Raw genomic sequence first — 13,011 nt, 5'->3', positions numbered from 1 at the left:
CAACACATGCAGCAGTTTACAGAACAACAGACATAATGATGCACAAATTAAGACAGTTTAGTCACTAACCCATGCACTCAGTGAGACACATTTAATCACTCACTCATACAGTCAGTCATGCACCTACTGAATCCTTCATCCAGACACTTATACATCCACTCATTCTTCAATATGTAAGACATATTTTAACTTTACAGAAACATACAGTCACTGGATGTTGTCATCAGTGATGTCATCAGTGATGTCATTTGCGATGTCATCAGTGATGTCATCAGTGATGTCACTGACCATGTCATGAATGATGTAATATGTGACATGATCAGCAGTGGATTGCGGGTGCGCGATATATAGTTAGTGCAATGGAAAACTCAATGTTAAAAACACGTTTTGGGCCCCCCCTTTTTTCTCGGCCCCTGCTGGACGAAACCCCCCCAAACTTTCAGGGGACGCTCCGAAAAAATTTCAGCCAATTCCGTCCATCAACGCCAAAGTTATTCAACATAGAATTTTCAGAAATCCCTATTCAAAAAAAATCCTAACTATATATACCTACTGGCGACCTATATAACGTTTCTATGGCAAAATGAAACCCCTCATTTTGTTCCTTTTCACATTAAATGTATTAAGTGTTACCACTTTATTCCAATCAAGATGGCTTCTGGTGTGCCATACTTTTGTCAAAAGTAAGACTGTTAGTGCTCTAGTTGTTCTTTAGAACACTCTGGGACATTCTGTCATTGGGCTATAGTTGGGCTACATCTGGGTGATATTTGGGCTACATTGGGGCTCTTTTGTCTCTGGTGGCCATCTTGGAAGACTGCATGTCAGAATTTTTTAATGAAATTGAAGAGGATTTGAGAAGTCACTCGAAATGTGCCCTAATTTTTCTTTCTGCAGCACTAATCATACTTTCTATGGCAAAATATACCCCCTCATTTTGTTCCTTTTTACATTAAATGTTTTAAGAGTTACCACTTTATTCCAATCAAGATGGCTCAGGTGTGCCATACCTTTGTAATAAGTAGGACTGTTAGCGCTCTAGTTGTTCTTTAGAACACCCTGGGACATTCTGTCATTGGGCTATACTTGGGCTACATCTGGGTGATATTTGGGCTACATTTGGGCTCTTTTGTCTCTGGTGGCCATCTTGGGAGACTGCATGTCAGAATTTTTTAATGAAATAGAAGAGGATTTGAGAAGTCACTCAAAATGTGCCCTAATTTTTCTTTCTGCACCACTAATAATACTTTCTATGGCAAAATATACCCCCTCATTTTGTTCCTTTTTAAATTAAATGTTTTAAGAGTTACCACTTTATTCCAATCAAGATGGCTTCAGGTGTGCTATACCTTTGTAATAAGTAGGACTGTTAGCGCTCTAATTGTTCTTTAGAACACTCTAGGAGGCTGCAGTAGAACACAAAGGAATCAACTGACAGTCTCTGTCCTTGTTGGATGTACATGTTTTACTGAGAATGTCAGACTTCATTCTCACATGACTGAGAAAGATAATGTGAATTTACAGAAAATATGCTTTCAGTTTAGCTTACAGATCCCCTTCCAAACCACTGTGGGAACAGCATGAGATAATAGTTTTCTTTCAAACATGATTCATGATATCACAGCAGCAGGCTTTTTCACATGGTAAAATCACCTTAGAACACACCACAATTCCTAAAATGAGTATGGCACCATCAACAAATGATTTATAATGTAACTAAAGTCCTAAAACCCTCTATTAACTGCAATGCTTTTTAAAGAGGTGCTATCATGTATATTGGTCCCAAGATGGCTGCCAACATTTCTTTGATGAAGTGCTGACAGCCAATCAGATCAGATGTGTGGTTAGGCTCCGCCCAGATATATATGTGTTTTTGAAGTTAATTTTCATAAAAACCAATGGAGCAATTTTCACCAAACATAGCAAAGGCACATCTGCGTACCAATCCCTACAATTTTGCAAAGTTTGGCGTTATTCCGTTCAGCGGTTCGGGCTGTAGACTTGTCTGACCGTCCTATGGAAATTAACATGGGGAAAACACGTTTTGGGTCCCCCCTTTTTTCTCAGCCCCAACTTCACGAATCCCCCCGAAAACTTTCAGGGAAGGAGCGGAGCGGAGCTGGCCAAAATTTTGGAAAATTACACGCAAATTCCGCAACCGGCGCCAAAGTTATTCCCAATAGAATGTTGCGGATTTCCTATGGTAGCTAATCCTAACTATATATACCTACTGGCTATCGCCGGTAGGAGATATATATATATATATATATATATATATAGAAAGACACCATTCCACCCAGGGCCAGCCGAACTCACGGCGGGTGCAACCGAAAAGCGGAGGTGGAACCGCTTTAAAGATTAACAAACACATGGCAACCTCGGTACACACACGGGGCATTAGTGGGCTTAGTCGTATCCGTAGACGCGTTTCTGGCTTCTGCCTTCATCAGTGCGGAAAAGCCATCGATGAATGACCACAGTCTTTTAAACAGTCCTGCCATTTGATAGGTGTATCCTTGGCCAATGAACGGCCAGCAATGGGGCGTCTTCATTCCCGTTATTTCTTGCCAATCGCAATGTTCATGGCGCACCCATCGCCGAAATCAAATGACAGCTGCACTTGCTGTGGTCCTGTGTCCCCTCGCCTGCCGCTCCACACCTGTGAGTGCCCCACGTATTAGAGAAACACTCCTGCTTTGTATAATCAACGACCTCACTCGGTCGACAGTATCTGTTAGCGGCGTTTCTGGCAGCCCAAATTAATAGAAAGACACCATTCCACCCAGGGCCAGCCGAACTCACGGCGGGTGCAACCGAAAAGCGGAGGTGGAACCGCTTTAAAGATCAACAAACACATGGCAACCTCGGTACACACACGGGGCATTAGTGGGCTTAGTCGTATCCGCAGACGCGTTTCTGGCTTCTGCCTTCATCAGTGCGGAAAAGCCATCGATGATTGACCACAGTCTTTTAAACAGTCCTGCCATTTGATAGGTGTATCCTTGGCCAATGAACGGCCAGCAATGGGGCGTCTTCATTCCCGTTATTTCTTGCCAATCGCAATGTTCATGGCGCACCCATCGCCGAAATCAAATGACAGCTGCTGATGACGTCACATATCACTCATGACATGGTCAGTGACATCACGGATGACATCATCCTTGTGAAAGAGTGGCAGACCTCCTCTCGCCGTAATATAACCTTTGATACACACATTCAAAAATAGAAACTAAAATTAAAAAAAAAGGGAGATACCAATAATGTCGTTAATGTCGTATACTTGTAAAGCGCACAGCTGCCCCAGCAAAGGGGCGTCCCGGCGCTGTATACTGCTGGGGAACCCATCCTGGCTTTCCCTGTGAGATGGTCCCTCCTGGGCATCTCCAAGGTGAAGACAAGCATCCCCGGCGCTGATGGGGCCATTAGTAGAGATTAAGCAAGCTATTGCCCAGAGTTGCTGAGTGGGACCCATGGTTGGAGTAGGCACCGAGGCGAGAATTATCGAGTCCGCTGACCATGGCCCAAAACCCTGCCGCATCGGGAATCGAACCCTGGTCCCGGGCCGACCTCTGCTTCCGGGTCTGCCGCCTCTAACCAGTGAGCCACACCACTCCACTATACCAGTTACAACAACCTATTTAGTGATTCCAGCATCCACATACACATCCACTCATTCACCAACAGTTCTATATAGTCACTCATACATGTACTCACTCATCATATGTACTCATACACCTATACATCCTGTTACACACCAACACTTATCCATGGAGTTACTCACACACATACTCACACATGCAAATAAACTATCAAACATCCATTTACTTGCATATACAGCTATACACACACACCACTACACTTACTTCTACAGAAACATACATATACTTACTCTCTTAAACAATCACTTATAGAAACACATACTTATTTATACAGGAACTTTTCCAATCTCTCACTCTCACATATACTCACTTATATGCATCAATACTCACATATACTAGTTTAAAACATACGTAGTTACTTATAAAGATACTATTGAGACAGTCATTCACTCACTAACACACACACTCATCCACCCATACAGTCCTGCACACATGCTGTCTTCAAAACACATACAAACAGTGAGTCACTCATTCATGCATCTATGCGCTAAGTAACACCCCCACCAAACCATACAGACACTCATACTGACACTCAAAAAACCAACTAATAACCCATATAGACATTCATGTAGCTACTCACCAACCCATGTAGCCACTTATACACAAAGTGAGACACTGATACAGATATTTACATATTTAAACATCAGTCGCTAATACATGTATTCATTAAGTTACACAATAAGTCAGTTATACAATCATTTTTACAAATAAACATCCATTTAGACACTTATTTACTCATTTATTCTTCCATCGACCTTTAGATATACATATAAAAAACATATTTATTTTTCAGAAAGACACACATTCACTGGATGAGGTCATCAGTGATGTCACTGACAATGTCATGAGTGATGTAATGTGTGACATCATCAGCAGTGCATTGCGGGCGCACGAGTTATAGTTGGCTGTACTAACTATAACGAGGGAATTTCAATGGTTTTGTATGAGTGAAATGTCCAGCTAACAAAAACGTGTGAAACCTATGGTTTTTTCAGTGAATATATATATATCTCAAATCTCCGGTTCCTAAAAGAATCACACCGCACTCACGGGGTCCAAGTAAAAATGCTTTATTCACAAAGACGCGTTTCGGCGTTCTGCCGTCATCCACTTGTGTTTGAAAAACTGCACAACCTATCATGATGGTTTAGAACAGGTGAGTCCCATTGGATATGGCACACAAACATCGAAAGAGGACTCGGACCGAGCATTCTTCTCCCCGGATGTATTCTGAGAATCGAAGTCCTTTAAAGAAAATACAATTGTTTGTTGCAGCACAATTGCTGTCCTCTTTGAGTGCCCTGTCGATCATACCAGCCATGCCACCTTTGCGCCGTGAAGTGCATCTTCTCTGTGGACCCCTCACCTTGCCACAGGGTCTTGCAGCACTCAGCGCAGAAGCAGGTCAGATGGCCTTAGCTTCCACAGGCATGATTCCTGTCGACGAAAGTCGGTGTTGGCGCCCTGATTCACTAATGGTGGTGCAATTGCCAATTAAATTCCAGCTACAAAGTCCACCTCGACAATGTATGCACTCTTGCAGATAGGTGCGGTTAGTATAGAGGTGGGACCCACCTCCATACCGTCCTAAGTACGTTACAGTTGCTATGATTGACTTTTCTTTTCTAGTTGAAATTCCATGTTGGCAAAAGAATAATTAATGTGCTCATATTCAGCTACTAAACCCAGGTTAAACCATGCTTATAGTGGTGTCTCATACGCCCAAACACTGCCAACATATCTCGATATACTGCATTTTATGCAAAGGTGTCACCGACAAATACCTGGGCAAGCCTCATAGGCACAGCCTACTAAACTTAGGCTCAACCATCATAAACAAAGTGCTGACACACATACACACTGAAACACAGACACACACACACACACCCCACCCCCACCCCACTACACAGAATCAGTCATCAAATGCCAAGGTAGAGTTCCATATGCCCATTCACAGTCCTATATGCCTATAGTGTTGCCAAGGGTTACCTATTGCAGTGGTTTTCAAACATTTTAGAACCACAACACACTTTTTAATAACTGTAAAGCTTCGCATCTTATCTTCCATTAATCAACAGGAGCTGGTGCAATTTTTTTAATGTAACTAAAGCATTGTGTGGTAGCGCATTATCATTTACAGACAGCATATTTTCCATTGAAATGGCCACTAACTTTGCACAGAGATACAGTTTTACTGATAAAATATATAGCATATTGCACTCAAATAATAATGTACAGAAATCGGGTTTCTGTGAATATGTATCATTTGTGTATCACCAGTAAAGTGTCTTGCTATGTTTTGATCCTATTGAAATCTTTGTTTCTAGCACACTTCAGAAGTACAAAACAAATTGCTTACGTTTTGCTTTCCTAACTGCTGAATGCGTACAGTTCATTTAAGGTATTTACATTTTGTTGTGTGTTGCAAAAAAATAATATTCTAAGCTTTTCCTTGCACATTCACTGCACTCCAGCAACATTGTCATATTTTCAATTTAAAACCCCCTCTCATTTTGCAGGCAGAGAATGAAAAGTTAACACTAATATGTTGCCCAGGTTCATCTGCCATTGTACAGCTACATAGTCTATGGATATGTACAACTTATTTCCCAGGCTTCTCCATCATATGTTTGGTTTCTGAGCCTCATTGGCCCAACCACTACTCCTATGCCTCATACTCCAGCCAGCGTTCATGCAACCATAGGCATATACAAATATTAGTGAGCGTGAACACAAACACAGGCACATACATATAAACACACAGACAGACACAAACACCCACTATGCCCTGAAAGTCCTCCAATAGGTCATTTATCATTAATTTAGTCTACAGAAACATGAACAAGGCTGTATTGCTTAGTGTCTGTATTGAACATTCAATACAGCAGTTATCATGAGCCGAAGGCAGCAGCAACCAGTTATGTTATGCTGAAGGCTGACACATTCCCATTCAGAATGAATGTTTCTTACACTATGCAACTCATCCCTAAAGAACTGGTAAATCCCAAGAATGCTTAGTGCAATCCTGGCTTCAGACCAAACAGGAAATAGGAACACAATGAGTTTTCCTGAAAGTGGACGCCTTTTGGAAGCATGACTTACCATCTTGGGTTTCAAAGGCTTCACAGAGACAGATGGCCTCCTGGCTCACCCGCTCTTCCAGAGTCTTCTTTCCCAGACCAAAGTTCCTCAGAGTGGAGATTGTGAATCTCCTAATGTCCTTCCATCCCCGTCCATACCGTGCCATTACGATACCTGCAGAGTTTCAATTAAGATGAGTTAGGGTTCTTGTACTGCTGCTCAGCAAGGCTCACTGGAGGTTGTTCATAGAAGGTTAACCAAAGGAAACACAGAGGGGACAAAATGAGTTACAAATAGGTTTAGTTCATGGCTTAGATTTATAAATTGGTTCAACCCTCAGAGTAGCATTTTCATATTTTTTTCAAAAACCTCCCAAAAATTATTACTTTCATATTGTTCCAATTCCTCCACCTTCTCCAATGAAAGATGCATTTGAGGACACAGAATGGATCATACTTTCATTCATCAGGCAAACTACATTGATAAGTTAAATATACTAAGGCAAGAAACTTTTGGTTACTTATAAGAAACCTGGAGCTTCTGAAGAGCTTGTCCTTCTTTGACATTTTGGAGGCCTCTGATCAGGCCACAAATTCTGGCCATTTAAGGTAATAAAATAGCCTTAGTTGTTACTCAACTATGTTAACTTTTTTGAGTGGCATTTACCTAACAATATTCTAGAAGCAGGTCCACGGTGGGGGGTCAAGAATTGCTTCAAATACAGCACTATTTCTAGGAGCATCCAGATCTTTTATTCTTTATACCAAGTAAGAATGTTTTTGGCAGCCAACACTCACATACTACTTTACATTGTATCCAAATGCTGATGGAAAAAAACTGTTTCTGCCCAAGTCAGAGTTATGAGCTGCATTTTAGATTTTGCCCAGGTCACGGTACTGAGACCGCTTTGGCTACCGTATTAGACAACCTACGAATGCGTGCTGACAATGGTAATGATACCATCCTAGTACTACTAGATATGGCAGCCGCATTCGATACTGTGAGCCACGCAGTACTGGTGGAAAGACTGGAGAGGATAGGGGTGCCGGGACGGGCCTTACAATGGCTACAGTCCTACCCATATGGAAGACAACTATGACACCTTTTACCTCCAGTAAGTCCCCAGTACATCATGGGGTACAGCAGGGCTCTGCGAACAGTCCCATTCTTTTTATTATCTATTTACAGCCCCCGTTCCCCATTAATAAATCTTTTGCCATTGACCTGGTCAACTACGCTGACGACACTCAACTTGTGTTTTCCCTGGAGGGGAAGCAAGCAGTATCCATAAATACGTTCCAGGAGTACATGCCTCAGACTGCTGGATGGCTTAGGAGAAATTCTTTACAATTCAATGGGGGGAAAACGGAGGTGGTATACTGCCCCACGGCCAGAATGTCCCAACATTTTCGTCTGGAGTTCAGGCTCACTCCTGAGGAGGAGCCTCTGGTCCCAGTCAAAACAGTGCACAATCTGGGAGTTCTGGTAGACAACAGCCTCCAAATGGAGTCGCAGGCCAACAAAACTGTTAGCGTGTGCCTTTTTTTAATGCGCATGCTACGACAGATCCTTCCGCTACTCCCTAAAGACTCACGCTCCCTTGTAGTGAGGAATATGGTGCTGAGTAGGCTGGACTACTGCAACTCCCTGTATCTGGGAGCACTACAATACATCTTTCAGGGGTTGCAGAGAGTCCATTCTATGGCGGCAAAGATGGTGTTAAATATGCAACGCCGATCCTCCACAACTTTGGCTTTGAGAGACCTTCACTGGTTGCCTATTAAAGAAAGGCAACATTTTAAATCACTCTGTATTGCTTATAGAGCAGTACACGACTCGGGTCCTGTTCCACTGCAAGAGAAGTTCACCTGGTACAATCCCAAGAGGCAACTCTGCTCCTCCAGCGCTAATTTGCTGATGCTACCACAGTTAGGCTCTCCAGGATGTGGGGAAGGGCTTTCAGTGTGGCAGTCACTCACTTATGGAACGAGCTGCCCCAGAACATCAGACAAGCCAATTCTTTGGCTGAGTTCAGAAAGAGCCTGAAAACTTGGCTCTTCCCTAAGACCGATCCCTAGCCCTGTCCCTGCAGTCATTCTGGTCTATGTTTAGGTTGGTTTATTTAAGTCTGAGTGCCAGGATACCCGTAGGGTGGCAGTTGTGCTATACAAGAACTTAATTCAATTCAATTCTATTTTAACACTTGGGGCCAGATGTAGGTGGCCATTTACCGGCCAGTAACTGACGATTTCGGCCGTTACCGACCGGTAAATGGGTTTTTGGGATGTAGTGGGCCAATTTTACCCATTCGGTAAATTTACCAATTCGGTAAATTTACCGAATCAGTAAAATACTGAATCGGTATTTTTACCGATTCGGTAACTCCTAGATGTAGGTGGGACTCTTCTGAGTCCCAAAGGCCTTTCAGATTCGGTATTTTACCACCCAATCCAATTGGGTGGTAAAATACCGAATCCAGGTGTGCATGCACATGTGTGCATGCACACCTATGCCATGTGACAGACAGACATGCCCTTAGGGCATGTCTGCTTGCCACATGGCACACATGCCTGTATTTGGGGTGCCAGAGGGTGTCAAAGTGACAACCCCTGCACCCTTGCTGGAATATTCTGAGTTGCAAAGGCCTTTCAGATTCGGTATTTTACCACCCAATCCAATTGGGTGGTAAAATACCGAATCCAGGTGTGCATGCACATGTGTGCATGCACACCTATGCCATGTGACAGACAGACATGCCCTTAGGGCATGTCTGCTTGCCACATGGCACACATGCCTGTATTTGGGGTGCCAGAGGGTGTCAAAGTGACACCCCCTGCACCCTTGCTGGAATCGGTATTTACCGAATCAGTAAATACCGATTCGGTAATGCCCATTGATTCCTATAGGCTTCAATGCCCATAGGAATCAATGGGCATTACCGAATCGGTATTTACAGAATCAGTAAATACCGAATCTTAACGATTCGGTATTTACCGATTCTGTAATACCTACATCCCCCCCTCTATTTTACCACTTCTTAAATACCGAATCGGTAAAATCCGGTATTTAAGAAGTGGTAAAATATAATTACCTACATCTAGCCCTAGATCCGTGGTGCTTTTTCAAGGACATATTTCACTAGTTAAAACTGGCGGAATATATCTGGGGAAAGGTGACCGGAATGTGGGGGAAAACCTGCAGAAATCTGTGATCAAAGATCAATTCTCACAATCATTTCTCATTTCAGTTTTCCCAGCACAGAGGTATCCCATAGGGATTCCGATCTGCCATGCTGTGAATGGTCCAGTGTTGGTGGTCCCGAAATTACAGGTACAAACACAACCAGACCCAGTTTTACAGGACATGAATCCGAACCCAGTAAAGATGCGACTGGATAGGGCATAGTGCATAAGAACCTACAGCACAGCTTCTTTGCTTCCTGATATCCAGACTAAATGCTGCCCCCGCTCATCATAGGACCCGTATTGGGGCTCTAAACCTTAGAGCGCATATTTGAGCTCTCTTCCAACACAAAACAAAGAACTCAGCCAGGGCAATAGTACCTGCTGAGTCCGTCCAGCACCATGTACTAATAATAACTATAACTCACCACTGTCCCATGCACTGTGTTTTCAGAAAGGATGGGATTCAGGGCCAGGCTGGGAAATGAAACCGGCCCTGGCAAACAGCTCGGCCCTCAGGGGGTGAGAAGGGGGTGCGGTCAAGTGGTTTGATACGGCAGATTTCTGACGTTTTTGTTACAGGGGGCCAAAACTGCTGGCCGCCGTTAACAAAAACGGCCCCCAAGGCTTAAAACTGGCCCCCTCCTTTGCAGCCTACCTGGGAATTGCGCGGTGCCTGCAACAGCCTGATGGGATTTGAGATGCCATAAGCGTTGTTATAAATGCTATGATTGCAGATGGTATTAGTGAAGTAATATGAAAGGGTATAGGCAGTGCATGGTAGTGTGGCGAGTTGTTGTTCTTGTTGTGTTGTCAGCAAGCTGAAAACAATGTGTATGGAGTAGTGCTAGTTATAAAAAGTTAGTGCACAAGTCTAATGCTTGTGTCATTTAAGGTTTGGTTTGTACAGAAAGAATAAATCATGTTTTCCTACCTATGATCAAGTTTTAACCTTTGTTTGTTTTCATTTTATATTATATACACATATTGCACAGTGACGGGCTCCACTTTGTTGTAATATGCAACTAATAACCTTAGTGCCATTTAATGAATCTTTTTTTTTGTCCTCATACTCACCATGTAGACCAGTGCCAAAAGGAATCAACGGAGAATAACTGACTCAGTTTAAACTGGAGGGGAGACATATCTTGAAGGCCGACTATCCCACAGTCTTCCACCGTAATCCAAAGAGGCACTAGGTCCTAATTTGCCAACCCGCAGCAAATCTTGGGGTAGTTTTAGCAGCAAATGGGAGCCGGGCATGAACCGGGTAGCGGCTGTTCCAATGGTGCTGAATAAAAAAGCACCTTAGGAGATCAATCATTGGACTCGGGGGGGGGGGGGGGGGAGGGGGGGGGGGCAAACCCGAATACATCACTGAGGCCACTTTAGTAGGTGGCAAAATGCCCTTTTTCTGCGATTACCAAATCTAGCCAAGTCTGTGACTGAGGACCGCAATACTGAGTCTTGCCAGTCTCTAAAGGTGGGAGGTAAGGAGTCCTTCCATTTCCTGCAGATCTCTCTTCTTGCGAGCAGGATGGAATAAAAAACTAAACATCTAGGTAGATGTTGTACTCCTTCCAACACTCCAAAAATAATCAAAGACAAATCCATTGTGACAGGTCTTCCTAGAGACTCAGTGAGGCAATTGCTAATATCCTGCCAAAATACTGTTAGTATCGGGCATTCCAAGAACATTGAGTATTCAAAGCAGCAATCAAACCACATTTTGCGCAAGACCTTACGCTGATGCACAAAGCCTTGTTTGGCTCAGGGGCCGGGTATCTACGGCGTAGGTTGGCCTTCTATCGCCCAGCCCGCTGACTGCGGTCCGAATTTCTTTTTACTGCCGTGGTTCCACGTATGCGGAAGGCCCGCACTGGGGGCCATTCCTTCAGCTTCAAGGCGCCCCAGTTGTGGAAATCTCTGCCACTGGCGTTACGCAGTATCCCTAATCTGCTTCAATTTAGTAAGAGCCTGAAGACTTGGCTTTTTAATGTCTAGTTGTTTTTTTGGTGGGTCTTTTTTTTTCTTTCCTGTATTTGTTTTCCTTGTTATGTTATCACACTGAGCCGCCTGTAGAAAGCGCCGGGACACTCTTTTAGAGTAGCCGTGCGCTATATAAGCTTATTTTAACATAACATAACATAACTGTCTGACCTCCTGCAAATTTAGAGAGTCTTGAGGGGGAGTAATAAGCCCTATAGAGGGTAAAGATGTGATTTCTGCGAAGCCATGATGGCTTGACGATACTCCACAAGAGCTCGAAAGAATACTTCCAAAGCGTTTGTAAATTCACATCCACCAGAACAGAACCCCATAGTGACTCTGGCAAGACAAAGTCTCCATCTGCCTCCTCCATAATAAAGTTGTACCATCTAGATATTTCTTTCTTTTCTGGACCTCTGTTTAGTAGGTCGGAGATAAAAGGGCTATGTCCACCAAGTTTGAACTTATTTTTATTGGCAGGAGATGCTTTATAGGCTGCTGTCCAACTATAAATCTGGATATATTTGAAGCGTGAAAAATTAGGGCCAATCTTGGCTTGCAAATATTCCCATGAAAATAAATCTCCCTCGTAGAAAAGGTCCCCCCAAACCTCCATGCCCGCCTCCCTCAGAGGGACTGCCAGGATGTCATCAAGCCAAACAGGACTTTCAGGCAGGTCCCACAACGGGGTTTTTTCGCAAAAGTAGTTTACTTTTATAGCTTTCATGATTTCTGCCCATGTTCGAGCAAGACCCTGTAGAGTCTTCAGTTTAATTTTTTTTAAAAACTTAGGATTTCCAAACTTAAAAGGAAAACTAGAATGATTGATATTTTCCCCCTCCAACATTGCTGCATACATCATACCCACCCCGAGGAATCGGGAATCTTCAAAAACATCCTTGAGTGGGATAATTGAAAGGCCCAAGCATAGATTTTTAAATCTGGAGCCGCCAACCCACCCTTTTCACGTCGCCGTCTTAGTTTTTTCCAGGCGATTCGTGGAAGATGGATGTGCCAAATGAAAGATGAAACATTTGATTGAAATTTAGCTAAGATATTTTGATCAAAATATAAGGGAATGGTATTAAATAAAAAAGAAA

General features: G+C 43.2%; 1 protein-coding gene across 1 annotated transcript in view; it reads right to left on the bottom strand.

The window, feature by feature from the left end:
- The window catches only part of LOC147748028 (cytochrome P450 2D15-like), a 425,856-nt gene that overhangs the window by 264,444 nt on the left and 148,401 nt on the right, over positions 1 to 13,011 (bottom strand). The window contains exon 3 of the mRNA XM_086958026.1: positions 6,762 to 6,914. Coding sequence (XP_086814152.1) covers positions 6,762 to 6,914 — 153 coding nt within the window. The remainder of the gene's footprint in view (positions 1 to 6,761; positions 6,915 to 13,011) is intronic.

This window comes from Lissotriton vulgaris, chromosome 1_1, assembly GCF_964263255.1.
Source record: "Lissotriton vulgaris chromosome 1_1, aLisVul1.2, whole genome shotgun sequence".
NCBI lineage: Eukaryota > Metazoa > Chordata > Amphibia > Caudata > Salamandridae > Lissotriton > Lissotriton vulgaris.
Note: the sequence above shows the minus strand (reverse complement) of the source record. Positions and strands in the feature narration are given on the sequence as shown.